This window comes from Myxocyprinus asiaticus, chromosome 10, assembly GCF_019703515.2.
Source record: "Myxocyprinus asiaticus isolate MX2 ecotype Aquarium Trade chromosome 10, UBuf_Myxa_2, whole genome shotgun sequence".
Taxonomy (NCBI): Eukaryota; Metazoa; Chordata; class Actinopteri; order Cypriniformes; family Catostomidae; genus Myxocyprinus; species Myxocyprinus asiaticus.
In genome coordinates this window covers 20,336,872-20,364,741 of record NC_059353.1, presented here as the reverse complement: position 1 = coordinate 20,364,741, position 27,870 = coordinate 20,336,872, and the positions used below count along the sequence as shown (strand labels likewise).

General features: G+C 37.7%; 1 protein-coding gene across 2 annotated transcripts; it reads left to right on the top strand.

Annotated features, from left to right (window-relative positions):
• The first annotated feature begins 1,286 nt into the window (after nt 1-1,286).
• LOC127447023 (T-box transcription factor TBX15-like) lies at nt 1,287-25,482 on the top strand. Of its 2 annotated transcripts, none has more exons than XM_051708466.1 (8): nt 1,287-1,794; nt 6,502-6,709; nt 10,022-10,123; nt 13,224-13,395; nt 17,471-17,638; nt 17,912-17,976; nt 20,843-20,940; nt 23,117-25,482. In XM_051708466.1, exons 1-8 carry the CDS (start codon nt 1,593-1,595, stop codon nt 23,950-23,952), a joined length of 1,851 nt encoding a protein of 616 aa, XP_051564426.1. In that variant the 5' UTR covers nt 1,287-1,592; the 3' UTR covers nt 23,953-25,482. The 2 variants fall into 2 exon arrangements, with proteins under 2 accessions (XP_051564426.1, XP_051564427.1); XM_051708467.1 differs by lacking the exon at nt 1,287-1,794 and adding an exon at nt 2,553-2,629.
• The last annotated feature ends 2,388 nt before the right edge of the window (nt 25,483-27,870 follow it).

Sequence of the window (27,870 nt, the reverse complement as noted above, 5' to 3'; positions counted from 1 at the left end):
CATAAAATCTAAATTTAAGTTAAATTTAAGTTTACTAATCACCTGAAAAACCTTTTGCTAAAATAAAACAATTTTATGTTATTAATAGCCTTCACGTGCCGGCAATAAATCTCTCTGCTGTTTTAGAAGATTAGCTAATGTTTAAGTGGCTTAATTATTCGTTAGGTATTATGTTATTCGTTTTACACAATAAACTTAAAATTATTGATTTAAGACATGTTGCTGTTTGTTTGAAACACTTAATATAGTATGTTAATTAGTATATTAATGAATATTAATAATAAGTAAAGGTTGAAACAGTCGGTATAGCTATAATACAGTGTGGTGTTAGTAGCCTTATATATTTGGCTATTTTTGGTTATAGCGTGTTGCCCTATAGGAAGGTACAACCTCAATTCAGGGAGTATCAAAGGACATGTTGACAGACCCTTTTATATGAAACCAAATAACAACAGCACCCGCAATACATTAAACGTAGTTATCGAAAGCCTACAAGTAGCCTAGAAATACAAATACAAAACACTTGCTGCTGCCTCTATAAATGTCTGATCGTTTAACGATGAAAATGTGGACGCTGTGACATACGGAGGTATAAGACTTGAGGTTCTGGGGAGGAAATCTGTGTGTAGAAATACGGAATCTGTTTTGCGGATGATGTAGATGACCTCTGTAGAGGATACGCAAAGGGTTAAACCTCACGTAAAGGCTCAGTCCAAGTAAACTTTTTTAAAGGTGAACTTTATAGGGACACTTTAATAGACTAAGGCTTTAATCGTTGATTTTGACGATTGAAAAGGTGAGGTGACCAACACGGAAAACGCAATGATGAGACTGGGCAAGCAAGCAGGAGAGAAAATATTTTGATCATTTCTAATCATAAAACGAACATTTTAAATGGTCAAAAAGACCACTTCAACCAAACAAACATTTAGCGATGGCCTGAACAAATAAAACCCTTCACCGATAAATAAATAGCCTATTGGCTTGGACTACATTTTTTCCATGAGAAAAAAACAAAACAGTTTTTTTTTAGACCACGTGCTTATATCTGCTTGTTAAATCGAATCGGGCTAATTCATTGTAAGATGGTCATCTCCAAAGTCCAACTCAGAGTTTCTCCACCATGCTTGTTATTTCACCCCTCTTCCATTGGACGACATATTTTGGCTCTTTCTTTTCCCGCGTTTCTCATTGGACATACTGCATTTGACAAACAGTCAGAGGGTTGCCCTTAAGGCTTCGAAAAAAGTTTACCAGAAGTGAATATCAATCAGACAGGACTCGAGGAGAGAAAAAGAGAGTTAGAGAAATTGGACGGAGACAAAAAAAAAAAAAAAAAAAAAAAACCGTCGAGATATATTAGCAAACGATCATTTTGGACAAGGTATTGAGCCAAAGACTCTTCGTTTGGAATGGGTTCTTATAAATGTAAGCCTTTAAAAGGCATAGCCTAAATTAGATTTGGGACTGGAATACTGTTGTCGCCGCAGAGTTTAATCCACCCGTTACAAACATTTTGCGCGAGCGGCGATACTGCGTTTGCCGCCCGGAAGGAATTGTATTCGTCCTCCGTTGGATTTGCAGTGGGAGAGATGAGTGACAGGAGACGATCCGCCGCCGCGCTGAGTTCACGAGCGCACGCCTTTTCGGTAGAAGCCCTGATCGGGACGAACAAGAAGCGGAAGCTCCGGGGTTGGGCAGAAAAGGAACTTGAGCTGTCTATGGAGAGCCTCGCGACCAACGGACAATTGGGAGACGGCGAAGACCCTGCTAGTTGTCTGGATATCGATCCGGGTTAGTGCGTGATGACATGGCAAATTGAAATACATGCACTCCGTTCATTTCCCGTGTTGCGTCAGTTTTCACAGCATTTACAAGATTACTTTGAATCCAGGAATAAAATGTTTTCTAGACATCATGTCCGATGTGATTGCACCGCGTAGCTAGCGTATAGAGCACAGGCCCGCACATCACTTTAATTCTGTTAAACTAGCTAATTTGAACAATATCAAACTGAAAATCGTGTATGTTTTTAACATGAAATTATTTTGCACAAAATAGTTTTTTTTTTCTTTAGCTTTCGTGGTCTTAAAATACAGAATTAGAGTCTAGAATGGAACATTTGTTAATTGCGGTGTATTAATCGAAACAGTGTCTTCGACACTATTGGATAGTCAAAATCAGTGTTTTAATTCAGATTGAAAAGCAAGGAAGATAATGAAAATTGACTGGTGTATTAAACATCGATAAATCACGTTCACAGATATCCAGTAATTTGTACATTTGTGTTCTTATCTTTAATTTGGCAAGCAGAAAAGGATATGTAACCTTCAAATGAAATGGATACACCACACTTTATATATATATATATATATATATGATTGCAGTTTTTACAGGTTCGTCCGTGTCTACAGATCGTCTCATAAGATAAGTGTTCTTGTGCACATGCTCACAGGAGTGTGTGTATGTGTGCGTGTGTGTGTTTCTCGGTTTCATCGCTGTAGTTCAACTGTTGCAACGTTAGTCATCACTTCATTAGTCTCGCTTCAGAAGCATTTGCCATTAGACAGACCATTAAGCTGCGCACAACAGGCTGCTGACTGATCATTCTGTACATATTCCGATAAAGGTACTTTTGACACCATGTTTTAAATATGACTGTTTTTCTGATTTTAAAAATAATGGTGAGCACAGATAGATAGAAGTCGGTTATATTAAAACATAAAATAGCGTTATTTCAGGGGAGGAACAAAACAAATAGGTGAGTTGCCTCACGAACAATGGTTTGCATTTTGCTGGAAAAAAAAGCAAAAGCAAAAGCAAAAGAAAAAACAAACAAACAAAAAAATCCCTGTAATATAGATTTGGTGGGCTCTTTTAAACGACAGTCACGGAATGGAGAGCTCTCTGAAGAGTTTGATATAATTCTACGTCATTACGTATTCCGGGCCAACGGGTCATAACAGGTCTGTTTCCAGAGAACGGACTTCATCTTTTTACGAAATATTTGTGTTAACATAAAGTGAATAAAACGGCAATGACTTCAAGTTATAGTTATGTCGGTAATGTCAAAATTCTTTGCGTGCGTTTGCTTTAGTGTTTTAATAGCAAACGCTGAACTAGCCTATAGGCCTTTAGTTAAAATAAAATTGTACATCTTGCATGGAAGACCATCGATAAAGATTTTGATTCAAATCTTGAGCTTAACTGAATAGACCAAAACTGAATGTTTTAGATCGTTTACCTAACTGCACCACGGTCTTATTCCTGTTTAGATGAACATAATCGGGAGTTCATAAATACACAATAAAATGGAATAGTTCACAATAGAATTAAGTAGAATATTTTATTTCAACACGATCGGGGCCAGTGATAAGTGTTGATACGGCTGTGCAACATACACTACAAAACAGATAAATAAAATACAACAATTGAATTTAAGTGGTACAATAATTAAATGTATCGAGATTGCACCGAATGCGGTATTGTCTTTTCCCACGCGCATACCGGTGGAGAAAACTTCTCATCGATTGGAGACTGATGAACTAATTTTGTATTTGATTTTCAGTGTTTGCATACTTCCCTCAGACTCTTTTAGTGAACACTAATTGAAATATTTTTACCTCTTTGAACAGCACTATACAGATCCAGGAAAGTCCCAGCTTACTTATATTAAATAGAAATACTGTCTCAATTTAAGTTGGTCTGTTTTAGCAAGTCTTACTAAAACCTGAAGCGTTTAGACATCGGAGCGAAAACTTCTACCCCAAGGATGTATAATGCGCGAATCATCAGCTGGCCTTTTATTTAGGCCTACATTTAAATAAATCTTTTGAATATCGATTTAAATAAGAAATAATTTATTATTAAACAATACTTAATGCATTAAAGAGCATTGGGAACGTGTTTGCTACTGATCACCATATTTCTATTCTTGATACATTTTTAGATTATGTCTTAGCCTCTCTCTCTCTCTCTCTCTCTCTCTCTCTCTCTCTCTCTCTCTCTCTCTCTCTCTCTCTCTTTCTTTCTCTCTCTCTCTCTTTCAAGAACGTATTTGATCACTTTTAAAAGTATTGCTGACTTATTGATGATATCAGAACTTTCCTCATTTAGACTATTGGCTACTCATGACATATGGGCTGTCAGATATACATGAGGCATTCAAATCAGCACATCATTCACAATTTAATGTTTTGAGTTTAACCCACCCTTGCTCGTTGTGCTTTTCATAGCCTAAAGGGATGCCTTGAAAAAATAGTAATTTACTTTAATGCCTTATACTTTGAAAAACGGACAGACTTTGGTTTATGATACCAAATAATATAGTATCAGTATAGCAATAATAAAAAATAGGCATATTATGTAAAATGTTTATTTATAATAATACTGAAACACTGGGACCATTTTAAATGTCTACATCCTGGGTGATTTGAATTTTATATTTCTTCAGTCTCAATGAAGTCTGGAATTCTTTAGTAAATAGCCTACTATATTGCCGAAGTCTGCCTTTATGTTAGCTTTTTAAGGATTTCTTCTAAAATACTTTCCTTGAATGGCATTCAAAACATCACATTTTTACATTCCGTTTGCATAATTCCCAGAGAGACGAAAGTTCAAATGAAAGACGACAGATGTGTAGATTTCAAAAGAGTCTTAATCTTTATTTTTATTGCCCCCCTCTTACATGAGACTGAATGAAGTCCAGCGGAAACAGGTGGTTCTGTTCCTGGTGGATTGGGTTACTCTGCAATTTCATGCTTAGTAGATCGCCTCTATCCTAAGAAAAAAATTAGGTCATTCTCAACTAAGTCAAACTCGTCTAGAGGAAGGCAAAATGAAATTAATGATGTGACAAATTTGCTGCAATATTTGGCAACAGGCAAGTTAAAAACAAAAACAAACGCATTAAACACTTATGATATTGCCTACTGTAGAAAATTCAGGGCAGAATCTAAGTCCTGATGAAACTATATATATATAAAAAAAAACAATACTGAAAATTATTATTGAAATTATTGGTCGGCTGTCATGCCCTCCTCAAGTAACACCATTTATATATTTTTGTATTTGCGTGTGTAAGTAAAAGACGCATTCATGTCTGTTTTTCTCAAGAATAGTGTTATCATGTCCAAGGTAAAGGTGAATTCTTGTTATCTGAAAGGAAATATCAGCGGCATTCTCGGTTTTCAAGTTCAGCGACCCGCTGGTAACCAACAGTTCGTTGTGTTATGCTTTAAGTAATTGGATAAAGAGGGTAATAGGATAGGTAGTCTTATAGAATGGGCAAAGGGAGTCCTGGCTCAATGACAGCAGCTCAGACGGGTTCGGGTGGAGTCGAGAACTCTTCAGCTCTGGGTCTATCAACAGCCATCTTTCTGACATGCTTGGAAGAACGTGTGAAAGAGATGGTGGGGATCATGTTTTTAATTATGCTGATAGAATCTCTCAAGAAGACGCTGAAATGTTTGGCTCTCTTTGACTCTGGGTCTGGGATTCAGTAACTCTCCCGTGTTCTCAGAGGGTTCTGATGTGCTGTGCACGGGGTGTTGATGGTTTGGCCTGGACTGCTGGCCTAGTCTTTCCGCAGCTTCACGGTTGCACAGCCTCACTTGCATGACTTGTACAGTATAGCCAAAACAATCCAGCTCATTGCAGTTTTGAAGACTGAGTGGTGACCTGAAAAATAAAATGGATAAAACAATAATACAATATGGAAATACTTAAACCACATAGGCTACATCGATATATTTTTGTTGTGTTTGTGTATTTTCTGTATAATGACACTGAACTTGTAGCAGAGGTAAAGATATCTGCTTTTACGTGTTTCGTCTCAACAGTTTAAATACGGGGCACATACAGTATTTGATACTTCCATTTTATTTCAAGACGCAAAGGGCCTACGTCCCCTTTACTGCTAATGGTAGCCTTATAATAATTTTGTTTTAAACAGTCTAAAATAGGCTACTTTTAGACTATTTAATGCTGACGACTTAATTTTTTCAAGTAGGCTGCCAAGATTTCCCAAAATCATTAAAACAACAAAGAACGTGAGTGTAAAGGTCTTGCGTTCAAAAACTCAATAACCCAACACTCTAAAGTCTCGAAGCAAAATGCGTTCATGTACCCAAACTGGAATTTGTTCCCATTTCTTTCAAATAAATCCCGCTTTCAATTAACGGTCTTCTTTGTTATCGTTCTGGGAATTTTATTTTGTCATTAGTCTGTTGGTTAATCATTTATTTTCAGAAAAAAACAAAGAAATATTCGGCAGCCAAGCAGCAGAATCCGATTTTCCACACTACTTGTTTTGCTTTATTTTTGTATTTATTTATTTATTTTAACATTTATGGCCGCAATCCTTCATGGTCTGAGTGAATCCAAGTCGTAATCCTTTATGGCTACAGGTGATTTGGTTCTAGCACTCTATATTGTCAACAGGCCTCCTGAGGCCTCCTTCCTGCCGCTGACGTTTATAAAGATTTTATTTACTTGTTGTAGATTCGGAGGCCAGCCCGGGCTCTGACGGCGAGGGTCTGGCAGAGAGGACGTCCTGCTCGTTCGGCTCTCCGGCGGACCTGACCTCTGCCGCCTGCGACCCTTCGCCCTCAGCCTCTATGGAAGAGATCCAGGTGGAACTGCAATGTGCAGACCTATGGAAACGCTTCCACGAAATTGGCACAGAAATGATCATCACAAAGGCAGGAAGGTAAATATATGGAAAGTGCGAACTACTGCTTAATTGGAGTGTCATAACTATTTTTTAAATAAGATTTTTTTTCTATTGTTATAAAAAAAAAAAAAAAAAAAAAATTATTTATTTTTTTTAATTTTTTTAAATTTTTTTTTTTTTTTTTTTTTTTTTTTTTTTGCGGCTCTGCAGTTAACCATATCTTTCGGGAAAGCAATTTCCCATGGAATGTGTAAAAAGTAGTAGCCTATAAACATGGACACGCAAAAGCTCATTTACCTAATTGGCGTCTTCTCATTGATTTTTATTGTTCTTAAATGAACCTCTTTATAAATATACTTCTGATCCTATACAACCATAAAATAGCCACACACACACAAAAAACAAAACAAACAAACAAACAAACAAAAAAAAAAGACAGTAAGATTTACTTAATTTTGATTTCGCAAGTTTTTGAACACTATTTTTCTAAATACATTTTAATGGTATAAAAAGAATTAAAATCTACTTACATTTCTGACATATATTGATTAAAGTGAGAGTAAATTTGGCTTAAACATTTTAGTAAGTTAAGTAACTTTTACTTACAAATATGATAAACATCGTTCTTAAATAAATAATACAAATTTAAGTTAACATCTTATTAGAACATAGGCTATGGCATTTTGATTTAACTTACAAAAACATGATTTATCATGCACCACATGACATATGGGAGCTTCCCAAAGGGAATATTAAAGCTTACAATGTAGTCTATAAACAACATTCCCCTACACTACTGGTGACAGAAAGAAGACAAAACACCATGACGGTGACAATCAGCAGATCACTTTTTTTGTTTTATCACGAGCGGGTAGTTTTGAGTAGAAAATGAACTTAAGACTGCACAAAACAAGAACTTACAATATGTAACAGCTAAATTAACTCTAAAAACCGTGTAAATAAACGTGCAAATAGTGAAACCATGCAAGCTTATTAATTATTCAAGCCTAGTGCATGTTGGGAGCATCAGCTGAAAAGTTGATTCAAATGTACTTATTTTATTTATCAGTGAAATTTAATAAAATTAGCAAATAAATATGAAAAGATTTCTTTAGGATTAATACATGATGACACATTGTAAAACTCAAACAAGCATAAATAATACACTTATAAACTAGAGCATTCATTTTTACATGTTTGAGTGTAGAATGTGCTTTTAATTGAATTTTCTTATATTTTTAAGTTCACGCTTAAACTAACTTATTCAAGGTAGAAAGTCATCTTTTCTGCTATATTTAATACGCCACAAAATGTTCAGTGTACCGTTTTGGCATTTTTTTTAATGTATTTTTTTTAATAGTTGAATACAGAAATCTTTTGTTCTCTTTATAAACCATTTTCTTCCTTTTTGTTAACGTCACCAGAATGAGATTTAAGCTGGCTGCATGCAAATAGAAGCCCAGAAATACAGATACATATATAGGCAAGTCTATTCTTTATTTTTTCTCTTTCGGGCATACACGCACATGCTCAAGGTAACATATACTACCGTTGTTTCGCAAAGTGACGTGGCTGCGCTCGGGGACTAACATGAAAACAGTTTTTGCGGGCGCTAATGTGTTACACATGGGGACAGGGGTACCTAATCACAAACCACACAACTTACATGACGAGCGGTATATATTCCACTACATGTCGACCCCTGTGACTGTGGGGCAAACAGCACAACAACAACTGTTTCTAATTAATATGTTTGAAATATGTTTTTCGTTTTCTTGCTCTTTTGAGCGTCAATTACAGCCCAAACCGAGCATATAACTTAACCTACACAGTTCATAGTAAGACCTTTTGACCCTTTCTTTCTCGGCGGGATTGCCAGGTATTTCCTTGCGTTTTTACATGATCAAACCAACATGAAAACATGTCTCCATTTATTGGTGTAATTCCTTGTCTTAAAACACTGGGTAAACCTGTAGTTATGAATACTTTCTCACTGTAGTGGATTACTATAAAATATAGAGTATTAATAGGAGTCCAGGTTGAGACTTAAATTTCCAAATGAAAAGAAATCCGCCAAAAAGTCCTAGTCTGTGAACCGTTTTTTTTTTTTATTATTTTTTACATGTTGTGTTTAATACAAATCTCGTTAATTATTTTGCCCAATTAACGTTCTTTCCCAAATATGAATAGTCAATTTAATTATAATAATAATTAAATAATAATATACATAATTCTTTAGCATTTTTATTTTATTTTATTTGTATTTAAACTATTGACGATTTATCATTTAAGCAATAACCTTTATACACCTGCTTGGACCTACATCAATAAGCCTTTCCTCTTATTCTTCACGCTGCAGCAACATTTCCCGAAGGTAAAAGTTTTGCGTTGTAAAATACATTTTGTTTGTGCCAGCAACCTAAATCTAACAAAATAACTTTCGTACAAAACTTTTCTAAAATCTTTTGGGCTCCTTTAAATATCTTTTTAGGCTCCTCATTTAAGTCACTAGTTGAGCTCTGTTTTTTTTTTTTTTTTTTTTTTTTTTAACTCGAGACTTCATGAATAGTCGTGTGTATTTCATGCCCCTGCTAATAATAATAACCCTATAAATTTAAATGGGGGGTATGGTGGATAACAGACACTTTTTCTCATTATGAGCAGAGAGATTTATGATGTTTAAATGAAAAGACAAAGAAGTTGCTTTTGAAGTGTAAAATAAGGAATTAGTAAAAATGTCTTTTTAGGCAGGGTCACGTTTTTTTATATGTACCCTTTGTATATAAACTGTAAAACAATTTTGTCATGTGCTTAATGTTGTAACATCTAAATATATATTTATTTATTTAATCTGACTAAATCAACCTGTCAAATTTGGCCACACCAAGTGGATATTAATCTTTGAGGTAACAATGGTAGGTTACCATATTTTTCAGTGTAGCTCAATTTATTAGTTTTTAGTATTTTTATAATATTTTATAGTTTATAGTTTATAGTATTTTAGTAGTTTTTGTAGACCAAAATAAATAAATAAATCCAAATATAAAAATAATGTTCAATTGATTATTTATTTATATGTTGGTCAACTATTTTATTTATGTTTGAGGGTGGGATTTTTCAGTGTAATAGACATGACTTTAACATAAGCTATTCCTTTATCATGCATTTAATTCATTGGCAATATTCCTCCTTGAATATTTTGTGTCAATATTTTTATTCTTTTAATGTATTCTTTCCTTTTTTTGTATATTTCTTACACACTCTTTCTGACTTTTGACAAGATCATCCTACTGTACCATATTTGTCCTTGCCATCACCGTGTAAGTAATTACACCTGTTCTATTTCAGGAGAATGTTCCCTGCTATGAGGGTTAAAATCGTGGGACTGGATCCACATCAGCAGTATTACATTGCCATGGACATTGTACCGGTGGACAACAAGAGATACAGGTAAGCACAGCTTCGGGGAGTGAGAATGGAGGAAAAAAGCACATTTGACTGGCAATTTAACTATGAGCTGGAAAGTTAATCCATCTTGAAATTGGATGGGAGATTTGCACGAAGAAGAGATACCGACAGCAGCCCCAACAGAAATGCCGTATCAGCATTCAAGGTGGTGTAGTGTGTCCCTATGATTCTGCTCTCACCATGACAACTTTCCATTACACATGCTTACAAATAAGCTTTACTTGTATGCAACTAAAGCCTGCATGTTCTCTCCGTAATTGCCTGGCCTATGTTTCATTACAAGTTTGTTAATACTTATTAAACGTAGTTCATTTATTTTTAATGGAGAATAATGGAGACCTAATGAGCAACATACAATAGGTTAGCTCTTCTTGTTTCCTCCTGTGCACACTAATAATCAATACATGCTTCTGATTTTTGTTTTGATTCAATGAAACAATTTGAGTTGCGTGAAACATTTGAAATCTGAATTCATGGGTTTAGAGGCAAAAGAAGACAAATATGTTTTTCAACATTCATAGATGTGCATGTTAATTACATTGTAACACAATAATCTTCAAGTTCAATTAAATTGAGATTAATAGATGCATTTATTGAAAATAAAACCACAGCCATTCAAAGACTGGCCTTAAAGAAGGCCATTTAAAGCCCCTCAAAATCATGGAGGATTTTAGAAGCCAAAAGATCTTGTAAAATTAAATAGGATTTTCTCCCTGGCTGGGGAATTTACCACAAGGCTTTGCAAACGGAGCAGAGATCTGTCACTGGAATGCCCCATGTGTCTCGAGGACGTGGGTCTGGAAACATGGCCTTTATTGGAATTTACTCACTTTACTTTTTTTAAGGGACATAGAGTTTATACTAGTCTTGTTAAATCTTTTTTTTACGTGTTACTTGAATTACTTTACTCTTTAATGTGGGCATTTGGTATGGTTTAAATTAGAAAGAAGAAATAGAGGAAGCAGAGCGGCCCATATTTTTGGATCTCTGTAACAGGCACTCTTTCTGTTGTTAATGTATGAACAAATATCCAGTGTGCTCTGGCTGTCGTCTGTTTGTCCATTTATGCATTGGCCTGTTGTCTCTTAATTTTTTTTCTTTGTCCAGCTGTCCACTTCAGGCATGTTTGTGCTCTCTCTCTTATTTCACACACACACTCACTGATACACAGAAACGCACATGGTGCAGGCACAACTTGATGTAAACGCAGAGCACATGCTCTGGTCCACGCTGCAGGATAGAGTAAGTGATACTTACTCTGTCAGTAAAGTAACCCGATATATGACTTGGTGTATTTGCTGCTGTGTTATGTGTGTATCGGTCTGTGTTAGACAGAGAGCACAAGCATACCAGAGGCAAAAAGCTTGAGACAATTTGTATATGTTTATGTATTTACAGTATGTGTGAAAGTATGATTAAGATTTTGTAATTTAATGTTTCTGTACCACAGTTATAATATAATAAATATATAATAAATACAGGTAAAGTGGCATAATTTTTGTCATTGATATGAATGGCAAATGGTGTCCCACTTTACCTATATTCACCTTGAATGAAAAATTGCATTTTATAAGTAGATTTCGATTCATAATTATGTCATGTTGCTCCGTCTAAAAGTATAAAGGCTCCTGCTTGTGTACAGTGTACTGCATGTGTTAAATATTGCTGGACTCTAATGGGCAGTCACTTCACCATCTGTCCAAAAGGGTGTCACATAAAGTTGGATCTTTATTGATTGTGCGAGTGCCAGATGGCAGATTTATGAAAGATGAAAGAGGGCTAATCAAATTTCCAGTCCTTTTGGGGTTTAGGTTTCCATGTTCTTTAACACTTTCACTGCTACATAGAGCATAACCCTAAACAGGACTCCAAACAGGAAATTACAAAAACGCCTGGCACTCTATTCTTACGTGTGTGAGGGAATTCAGGGAAAGTTAATGGGAGTATGCAAGTATGTGTGATAGCATTTGTATGTGTGTGTTAGAGCACACAAGCTTATGTTCAATATACATCCACTGAGCACTATATTAGGAACACTATGGTCCTAATAAAGTGCCCGACGCGGTCTTCTGCTTTTGTAGCCCATCCGCCTCAAGGTTTGACGTGTTGTGCATTCTGGGATTCTGTTCAGCTCACTACAGTTGTACAGAGTGGTTATCTGAGTTACCGTAGCCTTTCTGTCAGCTCGAACCAGTCTGGCCATTCTCTGTTGACCTCTCTCATCAAAAAGGCGTTTCTGTCTGCAGAACTGCCGCTCACTGGATGTTTTTTGTTTTTGGGACCATTCTGAGTAAACTCTAGAGACTGTTGTGCGTGAAAATCCCAGGAGATCAGCAGTTACAGAAATACTCAGATCAGCCCGACTGGCACGAACAATCATGCCATGGTCGAAATTACTGAGATCACATTCCTCTGATGGTTGATGTGAACATTAACTGAAGCTCCTGACCTGTATCTGTATGATTTTATGCATTGCACTGCTGCAACATGATTGGCTGATTAGATAATCGCATGAATAAGTAGGTGTACAGGTGTTCCTAATAAATTGCTCAGTGAGCCCTTATAATCAGCATTTGATCCATTAGACTAGTGCCTTCCATGTACAGTATGTATATGAATGCATGTGTGTGCACATATGTATTCAGGGCTGCTCTTTGAGAGAATAAGACCGACTTGGAGGATGTTGAATGCTGCCAAGCAATAACAAAAGGAGCCAAATGAGAGTTTTGTCCATGTTTGAGAGCTTAATGATGACTTTGGCAAAGGCGTTGCAGTTAAGCACTTTCAACTGTGCGCATGGCCAGAACTAAAGGCATCCAGCTGTGCCTCAGGCTGCAATGTAGTGCCCCTCAGGCTCTCAGCCGGGGAAAAGCCCTAAATACAACAATTTTAGGTGAACCCAAAGACACTGTTATCAAATCAGTGACACTGACAAGGGATTTATAAACTTTTTAATACTTTCTGTTTGTTTGTGCTTTAATGATACTGATAAGAGTATCAGAATTCTTTTTAATACTTTCCGTTTGTTCCATTTGTTTGCAATAAAAGTTATTTTATGGAAAAAATGTGTCTGTTTTTGTAGGTATGTGTATCACAGCTCAAAGTGGATGGTGGCGGGAAATGCAGACTCCCCAGTGCCCCCCAGAGTCTATATTCACCCAGATTCTCTGGCTTCTGGAGACACCTGGATGAGACAGGTGGTCAGCTTTGACAAACTCAAACTCACCAACAATGAGCTGGATGATCAAGGCCATGTGAGTGCACACCTTCAGCATTTTAACATCCTCAACAGACAATCACAGCATTAGTTTGCAGGATAGATACTGTAAATGTGTTTAATAGTATTCACAATTATGATGTGCTAAATATGTTAAGCCAGGCTACCTTGAGACAGTTTTACCAAGTTAGTCCATGTTAAATAAAGAAAATGCTTAAAAATATGCAAAAATAGACTTAAGCTCCCTTTAAGTAAAGCGACCAAAACCCTTCATGATAAAAACTGGGAAAAACAATTACAATATCTACACATACCGTTATGAATGTATTTGAGTGAGGAGACATTACAGACACCTGCTTATCCAGACACTTATACAACAGAGGATTCATAACACATACACAAGTTGATGGATCACATGCCCAAATGGACATCTCCCCTAATGTAAGACATCTGTATATTCTCTCAAGTAAAAAAACATTACCCAATGTATTCTTTGAAGAACTTGCAAAACTGGTAAAAGAAAGATTTTAATGTACTAGACTGTTATGCCCAGTGTGTCCCTGAACAACTGCTGGATACATGGTATTATTTGGGAACGTATTTGTGTTTTTTACCAAACATATTTGAACTGTACTCGAGTGTATCCTCCAGATCTTAGGTTTTTGTCTCCAAGTAATTAACCTGCTCCATTGAAGCACAGAAGGACTTTTGATATTCTGAAATTCACTGATGACTAGTGTCTTGTTGTGCCGGGCACTGTTTTGTGGCATTGTGTTGAGAAAGTGATTGAACATAGATAATTTCAGAGCTGTATTGTTGCAGTAAAAGTGACTTTAAGAAATGGGATGATCCATCCAGCTCTATTCAAAATAATGAGACCAACAAAAACAATTCACTTAATTCACTCAGTATAATTTTAAAGGCTTAAGAGCCTATGTGCTGCATATACTAGATAAATGCTGAGTATTATTCACAGTGAGCCGAAGCTTATTGTTATTACCCAAGTTTAGACTAGTTTTAAATGGTGGCGATAATGATACGCTTTGACATAGAAATGGAAAATAGATAATCTAAGGATTTTCTTGCAGTTGAACGGTCAGACTGTTTTGATTAATGTGACTATCCATTTTTCATTTATGCAGAGTGACCAATTTATGCATCTGCCCATGACCAGTAGGATGGTGCTCTGAGAGGAAGAATAATTGCACATGACAGGCTATGTGTTCTTTGCCATGGAAAAGAGATACAATGTATCAGTATATTAAATGCAAATTTGGTGTGGGTAAAATAGCTGCCTTATGCCAAGTCTGAAAATGTTTCTGCTCTACTGGCATCTTCTCTGCATATGGGGCTGTTTTTACTTGAGTCGCTGATGCTATCACTTGAGTATTCTGACAAATGTAATAACATATGGGTGTTAGAAGTGCAGCAGGCTGGTGTTTTTTCAGGAAGAAGAGAGGGGACTTTTCTTATACCACAACCTCGTAAAAAGAGACTTTATTTTTTGTTTGCCTGGAGGGCGAGTCAGGGCCGGAATTGAAGTTAACCCTGGAATGTCCTGTGTGGGACCTTGCCGTCATGGAATATATGAACCTTCCTCATGTCTGTGCTCCCGACAGAAAATTATTTAGATTGCAGTATCATTGCATAGAGGATTTAAGTACATTGTAAAAAAGTGACTATGTCCAGTTGTTACCTAAGGAACTATTTCTAGCTGACCTGACCCTTAAAATGACTTTTATTAGTGTCATTCATTAACCTAATGAAGTCAGGTTGATTTAGTCATATTAAAGAATTTTCTGACTTGAATAAAACTTAAGATGTTACCGCATTAAGCATAGCTTTAAGTTAATTGCAAACTTTTACATATTTTTACAGTGTATTGTTGGTGTAAGAGATTGCTTGTGTTTCATTTTCAGTGGTAAACTGCATTAAATAGTAAAAAATAATTTTAAAATAGTATCAATGTACAGCATTCTGTACTTGTTTCACCAACAAACAACCAAACTGTAAAAAGTGGTAACCTGAAATTGTTATCTTAAGGATCTGTTTCTACATTTCTACTTGATCTGACACAATATTACTTTAATTTTTATAACCAAATTTAGTCGAGTTGATTCAGTCATATTAGATAATATTTTTGAATAAAACCAGTTACCAGTTTTGTCGTTACCAGCAAAACATTTGTTTTGTAAATAAAGCAAAAGTCAGTAATTAAAGTTGGAGACATTGCAAATTATGTTTTTTGGTCAGATATCATCTGCAGATTTCTTTTTGCCCATTCAACTCAGAGATTGTTAACAAATGTATCTGTGGGAATACAGCAGTGTGACTTTGTACACTTCCTCTGGCAGCTCTCGGCAGTCAGTCTGCACTGATCTGGTGTTGTCTGGCCTAGGGCAGCACTGGACTCTCCTGGGCTGTGTACTCGGGAAGCTGGAATATTAAATTTACTGTCATCAAGCTGCTTTGCAAAGGCCTCTCTTCTCTTGCCTTACGTCCTTGGTTGAGGCAGACCCATGAGACTCACACTGACACTGGGAGTAATTAGGAACAGACCAGGGCTGTGATACAGCATGTTTTCATATGAGACCTGTGTGGATAGATACACACACACACACACACACACACACACACACACACACACACACGCTATCATTATGAGGACTCTCCATAGACATAATGATTTTTATACTGTACAAACTATAGATTCTATCCCCTAACCCTACCCCTAAAACTAACCCTCACAAAAAACTTTCTGCATTTTTACATTTTCAATAAAACATCACTTAGTATGTTTTTTTTAAGTGATTTGAATTATGGGGACACTAGAAATGTCCTCATAAATCACATTTATAGCATAATACCCTTGTAATTACCAGTTTATAACTTAAAGAAAAGTCCTCATAAACCACTTAAACCTGCCCACACACACACACACACACACACACACACACACGCACACACATACATACATGTTGGTTCAGCTATCCTTATGAGGACTCTCCACAGAGATAATGATTTTTATACTGTACGAACTATAGATTCTATCGCCTAATCCTAAACCTAACCATCACAAAAAACGTTCTGCTTTTCAAAAAAAAAAAAATCGTTTAGTATGTTTCTTTCTTTTTTTTTCTTTTTTTTTGGGTGGGGGAGGGGGGATTTTCTCCCTTTTTTTCTCCCCAGTTTGGAATGCCCAATTCCCAATGCGCTCTAGGTCCTCGTGGTGGCGTAGTGACTCGCCTCAATCCAGGTGGCGGAGACCATCAACCCGTGCATCTTATCACGTGGCTTGTTGAGCGCGTTACCACGGAGACATAGCATGTGAAAAGGCTTCACGCCATTCTCTGTGGCATCCATGCACAACTTACCACATGCCCCACTGAGAGTGAACCACATTATAGCGACCACGAGGAGGTTACCCCTTGTGACTCTACCCTCCCTAGCAACCGGGCCAATTTGGTTGCTAAGGATACCTGGCTGGAGTCACTCAGCACACCCTGGATTCGAACTCGCGACTCCAGGGGTGGTAGTCAGCATCTTTACTCGCTGAGCTACCCAGGCCCCCCGTTTAGTATGTTTTTTTTTAAAGCGATTTGAATTATGGGGACACTAGAAATGTCCTCATAAACCACATTTATAGCATAATACCCTTGTAATTACCAGTTTGTAACCGAAAAAAATGTCCTCATAAACTACCCCAATCCGCACACACACACACACACACACACACACACACACACACACACACACACACACACACATACAGGAAAAAGCAGCTTTGATATTCACAGCCTCGTTATGCAATAGACCTATAATGCATACAGCTGGAACTGCAATAATGAGCTCTTGTGATTACACCAGAGAATCCAATTTTATTTATATAGCGCTTTTTATGATGCATACTGTTAAGAAACAGCTTTACAGAAAATAGAAAAAAGAAATAGAAAAATAGTGCCTTACAAACCCCAATAGTTTTTACCCCTCCAATACAATTAATCAAATATAAAGAACATTGGTGTATTTTCCTTTAATTTGGACAACTAAAAACAATCTAGGTCTAATTAATGTCCCTTCTAGATTAGTTGAAAATATCTCTTTATCTCTAGATCATCCTGCACTCTATGCACAAGTATCAGCCCCGTGTCCATGTGATCCGGAAAGACTTCAGCAGCGAGCTCTCTCCAACCAAACCGGTCCCCACTGGGGAGGGCGTGAAGACGTTCAGCTTCCCAGAGACTGTCTTCACCACAGTCACAGCCTACCAGAACCAACAGGTCCATTTCTGACTGTCAGTGTACAGCAGCATTGTGAACATGAAAGACCACCAATATATGTAGTTCAGGTTTTAGTAGGCATAACAAAGACATACAAGTTTTACTTTTGTAACTGTAAATCTAGTGATAAATCTTAACTAAATTCAAACGTTTTGATCATATATCAAAGATTTGTTTTTTCCCTCTATTAGTTTATTTAAAGAAAACTGAATATTTCAAAATATTTTTAAATATTATTAAATGATTAAATTTGGGTTTCTTCTCCTGCAACAGATTACCCGTCTAAAGATCGACCGCAACCCATTTGCCAAAGGATTCCGGGACTCAGGGAGAAACAGGTAGATTTTTAGGAAATCTTAGCCTTCCTCTGTATTGTCCATGCTGTGTGTGCAAATACATGCATATCTTAGTGGTGGCCTTTCTTAAGGAAATAAAACCCTTGAGATCCCTCCTAATTCCACATCCCACTACATAAAATCACTCACTCACTCAGTCGTCTGCCAAGAAAATCCAGTCAATCTGTGATAAAGCAATCTGATTGAGGGCAGCCAAAAGAAAAATCCCTTTTCTCGCTTTTTTAACTCCATTTCCTCGATCTCACCCACCCTTTCACTCCCCTGTCTTCATTTCTTTCCCTCTCCCCATATTTCCATCTCCTCTCATGCTCCTCATTGCTCCATCCCTACAAGATGCAAGTCAGATCGGTCATATACTTCGAGAAAGTCTGAGACAGATCCCTCAGCACATGAAGCATGCTTCCATCTGGAGAGTATTATCGCCACAGATATTTTAGACTTCTTTTTTCATTTTTTCAAACAATAGTCTGCCTGATTTATGAACTAGTGCTAGATTTTCATTGCAGAAAAATAGAGATTAAAAGATAATTCAGGAGTAAGATATATATATAGAGAGAAAACACTCTTGCTCTCACACATATATCCTTATTTAACTAACAGTGCAAAAATATAAAGACCATTTTTGGACAATAAAACTGTTGATTTACAGTACCCTGTTTGTGCCAGAAGCAAAATGGCTGCCCTGCAGGGCTAGGAGGACTGGCGGACGGCACCTATGGCCGCCTCCAGACAGCAGGAGGTGCAGTAACCTCTGCTCAGGCCTTAGATTCCTTTTTGCCCCAGAAGACTTCCTCTCTTATTGCTTCAGGGATGCGGGGGGTACGCCTCAATGGCTGCAGGTACCAGCAGTGAAGGCAGCAGTGGGAGTAAGATGGATGCATATGGAAGTCAGCTGGCCTCTTTTCCTGCATCCCAGCTGCAGTATGTAATGCAGGCAGGGACAAGCTCCGCCTCCACATTAACTGCTTCATCAGGCTCCTCCCCTTCCCCTGCCCACATGTTCCCTGGGAGCCATCATCACGTGCAGCAGAGCACTTATAATGCATTTTCCCTTCACAATCCCTACAACCTGTACGGATACAACTTCCCAGCCTCACCGCGCCTGGCAGCCAGCCCGGAGAAGCCTCAAGGTGGCTTACTGTGCTCCTCCTCCTCCACCGGAGCATTTGCTGATCGCCAATACCTGTCCAACAGCAGCATGGACAGTATGCACATGATCAGCAACCCCACCGGCAGCCAACAGGGTGCCAGCAGCTGTGATGGGCGCCAGTATGGTTCCTCATTTCAGATGTCCATGCACATAGTTTGAAAGAATTGAATAAAAGAATTGAAAAAATAAATAAACCCAAAACAGATCAAAACACCAAACATGAACAGCTGCTACAGTTGTTTTGCTCAGCTTTACAGGGCTTTCAGTGTTTTAATGATTCAAAATGTCTGAAAAATTGGTGTAAGCATGAAGCAGTTCACCATTTTTCTACTGCCTGGGAGACCAACCTTTTCAATGAGGTGTAATCATTATGTAGGACTTATCATCTCATTACACACTTACCTTATCACTCATCAGACTGAAATAGAGTGAAAATGTGACTTGTGTTCATCTCTTACATGATACGCTGTCAAAACAAACGGATATACAGGCTTTTCCAACTTGACTGTTGTTGTTGTTGACCTGCCAACCTCAACAATGTGCAAAACTGAACTGAATCAAATGAGGCTCAGTTTTTTAGAAGACGTTCTTAATGGATGCTGATGTGGATTCATATTTGGTGCAATAAAAACAGCAATAACATGACCCCATAATGGACTCAGTGAAACCTTACCTGTCCCAAATGCGGCATCAGCCTGAACAAGAGACATTCACAAAAATGTGAGCAAATAAATGTCAGTGTGATTATTCTGTTGTTGAGGATGAATGGTAAAGTATATGAAGTTTGTCATAGAAGACATGATACAATGTAGGAGAGCTAAGAAATGTAAACAGTGGCATATTTCAGAGACGGGATACACAGATGAGCGGTCTCGGGATGGAAAAGAAGAAAAATATTCCATAGTAACAGTAACTGTGTATGTTTCTGAAAATCTGCTCTACTGAAATGTTTAATATTTGCCTATTGGTTAAAAGTGTCTTAAAATCCTGGGTGGATTACCTACATAAACATAAGCCCTCACACAAATATCCTTTTTGACTAACACTGCAAAAATATAAAGACCTTTTTTGTACAATAAAACTGTTGATCCATCACAAAGTAACCATAGTTCCATTTATGCAATGGATACCTATCATCCCAGTTTACAAACCACAGATTTAGTTGTAAAGTTTGGCTTTTTATGATCAGTGGAATCAATTACATTTGACCAAGATATAAATCAGTTTTCAATGTAAATCGCAATTGGTCTTGTTAGTGATGTATTATATTATGGGAAAAATCTTTATTTGGCAAGCAGTATTTTGGTCTGATTCAATCTCATAGTATGTGGCTCCTGCTGGTGCTTGAGTCATTAGAATGTCTCACTAACGAGCAGAAGGGAGTGGAGAATTACTGCTACTTAAATAAGCCACAAGGCAAGAGCCAGTGCTGGAGCAGGAGCTCTACTAGTGCAGCAAAGGGGAGTAAATCACACAGGAAGGGGAGCCATGTACAGAGCAGCGATGAAACATCACCCAGATTGATGTGCACAGTGAAAACCTGCTCCTTTTACAGGCTCCAGTTTCCTTAAACTCCCCCACTCCTTTTCTCTGCCTCAATTTTTGCCACTGTTTGTGCATAATCTGACATTCTCACCTGTTTTCTATTCCTTCTGATGTCTCTTCCTCCACATTTCTCTGTCACTTTCCCTTGTGCAGGACTGGTTTGGAGGCCATAATGGAGACGTATGCTTTCTGGAGACCCCCAGTAAGGACGCTGACATTTGAGGACTTCACGAACATGCAGAAACAGCAAGGTATGTGCAATGTATGGTCCTAGAGACTCAACTCATCCCCCATCCAGGAGCTGTTTTTTACATCCCTGGGTAAACAGCAGAGGGTTTGGATTTCAAAATATTGCTGCATAGATCATTTAAAAGTTACTATGTCACTGTGTGGCCACAACAATCAAATACCGCACTGAATTTATGAATGATTTTCTGAGCCTGTACGGAGCTTTGCGATGGGTGGGACATGTTGGCCAAGCTTAGGTTTTTGTGTCCAAGAGTGAAGTTGTTTGTATGTTTGTTCAAAAGATCAAATGCTATATCACTTCCTCTGCCCCTTAATGTAAAAATCCACTATGAATTTTAGCATTGTTTTGGATGCTTGCTCTTGCATGCATTTGATCACTGTAACCATCTCCTCTTGCTCAATCTCTTACGCATAGCTAATGTTATGGCCCAGATGATCAAATGTTGATGTAACTACTTTTTTTTTGCTCCCTGGGTTCATCCTCATAAGGTCAGAGTAATGTGAGCTCAGTATTTTGTCTGAGTGGACATCTGTTTGTCATCACAAACTCTTCGAAACAGATTAAATGTTAATTAAAGTTCTCGCACGGCTGACAAAATGCTGTGTTGACTCACTCCACCCCCACCCCCGCACCCTAAACCGATTTCCCTCAAGAAGTACATGCAGATCTATTGGAGTAATTAGTTATTCTCAAGCACCATTGAAGCCTCTCTCACCCTTGCCCGAAAACAGGAGAAAAGCATGACATCACCGTGAGTTCTCCTTTTCCTTAGCCAAAAGAACAGGACCTTGTTGTGTCAACCAGAACTCTGCTCAGTATTATCGAAGGCATACAGAGCTGGCCCAAACCTCAGCCAATAGAGTTCTGAATTATTTAGTTATGCAGACTTTCCTAACCATAGACCAGACTAAATTTTCAAAACAACAAACTGAATGTTGGCCAATTTCTCATTAATAAAGAAATATGTGACTGATATCCCAAAGCTGTCATTCAGCTCCAAGAGTTTGACTTATTTACTGTGCATATTTGCCAGTTGTTATTTTTTCCCTCTGACATCATATGCCCAAATGCTGGATTTTTTTGCTGTGAGAAGAAGACTACTTCAATGCTCTGTTGACCAGACATGCAATGTTATCAAACTCAAGCCACATTTGCATAGCAACATTTGCCACAGTATCCCTGAGATGGCTGCAGTGAGTTAGCTGACAAGACATCTAAGGGGCCGTTCACACAGGATGCGCTCTTGCATTCAAAAACCGGGGGGGAATGGAGTTTAATTATTTTTAACAACATGGCATCTTAAAAATGTACTTTTCATGGTGAAAGAATCTGAAAAAACAGCTAAACGTATTGTATTATTCTCAAATAAAACTGTTGGACCCATGTTATATTTGGTGTCTAACTACTATGTACTTAAGCATGTGATCTAATGTACTCATTATGTACAAACATGTTGTTGAATTGTACTTATATTTAAAGCATCTACATTTAATTACATCTGTAGTTAAATTGTTAACCTTACCAATAACCCTAACCCCTACCCCTACTCCTAAACCTACCAGTAACCTCAGAAGCATCAAATGTGAATCTTGTGAGAATTTTGCAGAACAACATGTAATTACACAATAAATACAATGTATTGTATGTATTTTAATTTTAGTACATAGTAGTTAAAGACATCTAATATAAAGTGGGACCCATTTGTCTAGTAAATATTAATACAGGAGAAAAAATAACAGATGGATGATGGATGCAAGAACGTGTTCTGCGTGATTTGCCCCTGAAGAAGCTCAACAACTTTAAAATAACTAAATTCCACCATTTAACAGTGCAAATTTACAGTGTCTTTAATATAGAATACCACTCTATGAGCACTTTATTATGGCTTAATACGTGGCAGTTGTTGGCAAATTTGAACAGGCCTCTTTTGTAACTAAAGGAAGTCAAGGATACAGTGCTCACCATAAGCAGCCAAAGTGACTGCTCGTGGCCCTTGGGATAAAATAAGAGATATGCTCTCAGTGTGATTGTTGGACAGCGCCTATGTTTCAAAACTGGCTGTGTCTCACTGTTCTCTTGTGTGAGTATTCACTTATTCTTCATGGATAGGAATGTGTATGTTCAGTGTGTCTTTGGGGTTTGTATGTTTCTAAATGTTTGATGACTCTGCTTTTCAGGAGGGAGCACTGGCACCTCTCCCACTACCTCTAGCACTGGCACTCCATCTCCTTCTGGTGCGACACACCTTCTCTCCCCCTCCTGCTCCCCTCCTACTTTCCATCTGGCCCCCAACACCTTCAATGTGGGCTGTAGGGAGAGCCAGCTGTGTAACCTGGGATTGTCCGAGTACCCTGCTTGTGCCAGAAGCAACATGGCTGCCCTGCAGGGCTACGGAGGACTGGCGGATGGCACCTACGGCCGCTTCCAGACAGCAGGAGGTGCAGTACCCTCTGCTCAGGCCTCAGATTCCTTTTTGCCCCAGAGGACTTCCTCTCTTATCACTGCAGGGATGCAGGGTGGGGCCCATGTCTCATTGGCTGCCGGTAACAGCAGTGGAAGCAGCAGTGGGGGTAAGATGGATGCATATGGAAGTCAGCTGGCCTCTTTTCCTGCATCCCAGCTGCAGTATGTAATGCAGGCAGGGACAAGCTCCGCCTCCGCATCAACTGCTTCACCAGGCTCCTCCCCTTCCCCCGCCCACATGTTCCCTGGGAGCCATCATCACGTGCAGCAGAGCACTTATAATGCATTTTCCCTTCACAATCCCTACAACCTGTACGGATACAACTTCCCATCCTCACCGCGCCTGGCAGCCAGCCCAGAGAAGCCTCAGGGTGGCTTATTGTGCTCCTCCTCCTCCGCCGGAGCATTTGCTGATCGCCAATACCTGTCTAACAGCAGCATGGACAGTATGCACATGATCAGCAATCCCACCGGCAGCCAACAGGGTGCCAGCAGCTGTGATGGGCGCCAGTATGGTTCCTCTTCTCAGATGTCCATGCACATGGTTTGAAAGAATTGAATTGAAAAAATAAAATAAAAATAAACCCAGAACAGATCAGAACAGCTGCTACAGTTGTTTTGCTCAGCTTTACAGGGCTTTCAGTGTTTTAATGATTCAAAATGTCTGAAAAATTGGTGTAAGCATGAAGCAGTTCACCATTTTTCTACTGCCAGGGAGACCAACCTTTTCAATGAGGTGTAATCATTATGTAGGACTTATCATCTCATTACACACTTACCTTATCACTCATCAGACTGAAATAGAGTGAAAATGTGACTTGTGTTCATCTCTTACATGATACACTGTCAAAGCAAACGGATATACAGGCTTTTCCAACTTGACTGTTGTTGTTGTTGTTGACCTGCCAACCTCAACAATGTGCAAAACTGAACTGAATCAAATGAGGCTCAGTTTTTTAGAAGACGTTCTTAATGGATGCTGATGTGGATTCGTATTTGGTGCAATAAATACAGCAATAACATGACCCCATAATGGACTCCTGTCCCAAATGCAGCATCAGCCTGAACAAGAGACATTCACAAAAATGTGAGCAAATAAATGTCAGTGTGATTATTCTGTTGTTGAGGATGAATGGTAAAGTATATGAAGCTTGTCATAGAAGACATGATACAATGTAGGAAAACTCAGAAATGTAAACAGTGGCATATTTCAGAGACGGGATACACGGATGAGAGATGTCAGGATGGAAAAGAAGAAAAATACTTCCATACTAACAGTAACTGTGTATGTTTCTGAAAATCTGATCTACTGGAATGATCCTGAAATGTTGAATATTTGCCTATTGGTTAAAAGTGGCTTAAAATCCTGAGTGGATTACCTACATAAACATAAGCAATAGTGAATGCACGCAAAACACATAGGCTTTAAATTGTTGTGTGGATAAAAACAATAGGAAGACAAGGTAATTAAGGTATATGCTTTGGAGTGTTGTAGATAAATATATTTAAATGTTAAGCAATGATAAAGTTATATGGCCAGTTTATGGTGAATTCAAAACAGTGTGGGAAAGGAATTAACTAATATTGTTTAAGGTTTTTAAGACTGTAAATACAGGTGCCAAGCACACAAAGTTCATTAAATAAACATAATAAGTCCTCTGTATGTTTCTTGAAAAAAATCAAGCATGTTTTATTTATTTATTTTTTTATTGCTCTTTTGACTGTGGTTTCATAATGGCATATACTGTATATGTGATGGGTCTTAAATCAGAAAATCAATTAATCAGATTTAGTCATCATAACAATTTCAGATCGACACAAGTGAATATTTATTTTCTTTATATTAAGTTCTAAATAAACTAGTTACTTTCACAACATACAGTACAGAAAAATGATACAATAAAATAATAGTTATTTCATTAATCATACAAGCCATTGACAGCATATCAATCCCTGCTATGAACACATATTTTTCATCTATAATAACTAAAGGTTTGAGGGAGAGAGAAAATGATTATCTGAAAATCAATATGTGTAAAAACAAAGGATTGATCCTGCTGTTTCTCTTTGAAATAAAGAAGAAAGAGAAGACCATGTGGATCAAATTCATCCTTCGCACTGTGGTGATGCATATAAATATGTCACCTGTTTAAAGAGTGAGAGAAGGCAAGAGAGAAAGAGGGGGAAGAGAAGAATATGCTAGATGTTGCATGTGGGTAATTTTTACATTTCTGGTTTTAATATGTCTGTTCTTAATACGTTTACAGTATGTATTTACGATTACTTCTCTCATGTCTTGGCTTTGGTCCTCATTATCCAGGCACAGACTTCAATGATTTAAAAGCACAATCAGCATCCATTACATGGATGTCTTCAGAAGTGAGTGTTTTTTTCTTTCTTTCTCTGTTGCTCTTTATTTTTCTTCTTTCTCAAATCACTTCCCATTGTGTGCTCAGTTCCAGCCATGAAATATCAGATCTGAATCATCATCAGAAAGTAAACGGGGTAGAAGACCGTGGAGACATCTCTCTGTATTGGAAACACCTGTTTTCCAAGTCAGCTCTTGTAATCACTGGATATGCAGTCAAAGAGAGCATGATTTCATAATTTGGCGTATCTCCAACTATCTCAACATCATTTCCAGCAATTATTTGTGTTAATTTTCTGATACTCTGAAACAGGGCTTTGGCGAAATTTCAAATCAGCCATACTCCAGGATAAATCAACCACAGATTCTCACAGTCAGAATGGACAAATAAATGTAGGAAATATAAATGAAGAAATGTGAAGGGAAATATACAATTTGAGTTTGAGTTACTAATATAAATATTATAATGTTGCTGTTTTGATCACTTGTCTGTAAATAAGATAAGGAATATGCAAAAAAAAAATTTTTTTTTTTTACACATTTTAGTTATTAACATTTAATGATTTACTATGGTAAGATATTGTCTCACAAAAATATAATAATAAAAAGAAGAAATATATGAAATAAAAAAATCCCAAATTCCGAGCAAATATATTGCAGACTGTATATTTTACAAGCCACACGTGCAGAACTGAGAGGGCTTTGCTCACCAAACAGGGCAGTGAATGAGGGCAATTTGAGTGACAGGGTGAAGTTTAGAGACATTCAGCTATTCTTTGTTCCATGATTGATCTCTCATGTGGCCCATATTTCGACCTCTAACAAATACTGTACCATTTTATCAGCCTGAACAAACCTTAGCATCCTCAGACACTAGCCCTGGAAGAATTAAAAAAGGGTAAAAAATAAAATAAAATATAATAATAATAACTTAAAAAATTTGTTGGATTGGGAAATTAGAAGTTTGTCTTCTGACAGCCCAGATAGCAGCAATGTAAGATAGTCTAAGATTTCTGGTAAACTATTGCCCTCTTGTGTTTCTCTTCCACTTCATTAAGGATTCTACCAGCACTGAATCTAAATTATAACAAGATTCTCCCCTATCAAACTGATAAAAATCAAGATACTGAAAGTCATAGGCGTTCCTTTTATTTGAGGTGGTCCTTTAATGTTGATATGGTCACATGCGTTTTTGACTACAGAATTTGATTTTAATAATTTGATCACAAATGCTTTGAACCTCGTTTACGCCTGTATTTAGCGTTGTTCTCTTGTGAATCACTCGAGACGTATGATTCACAATGACCTTTATGTTTATGTCACATAATCACATATACATGCCTCATAAACTGGCGGCCAAAAGTTTGGAATAATGTACAGGTTTTGCTCTTATGGAAAGAAATTGGTACTTTTATTCATCAAAGTGGCATTCAACTGATCACAATGTATAGTCAGGACATCAATAATGTGAAAAATTACTATTTCAATTTGAATTTTTTTCCCCCATAACTTCTTAAACTACTTCAAAGAGTTCTCATCAAAAAATCCTCCACGTGCAGCAATGACAGCTTTATAGATCTTTGGCATTCTAGCTGTCAGTTTGTCCAGATACTCAGGTGACATTTCACCCCACACTTCCTGTAGCACTTGCCATAGATGTGGCTGTCTTGTCGGGCACTTCTCACGCACCTTACAGTCTAGCTGATCCCACAAAAGCTCAATGGGGTTAAGATCTATAACACTCTTTTCCAATTATCTGTTGTCCAATGTCTGTGTTTCTTTGCCCACTCTAACCTTTTCGTTTTGTTCTTCTGTTTCAAAAGTGGCTTTTTCTTTGTAATTCTTCCCATAAGGCCTGCACCCCTGAGTCTTCTCTTTACTGTTGTACATGAAACTGGTGTTGAGCGGGTAGAATTCAATGAAGCTGTCAGCTGAGGACATGTGAGGCGTCTATTTCTCAAACTAGAGACTCTGATGTACTTATCCTCTTGTTTAGTTGTACATCTGGACCTTCCACATCTCTTTCTGTCCTTGTTAGAGCCAGTTGTTCTTTGTCTTTGAAGACTGTAGTGTACACCTTTGTATGAAGTCTTCAGTTTT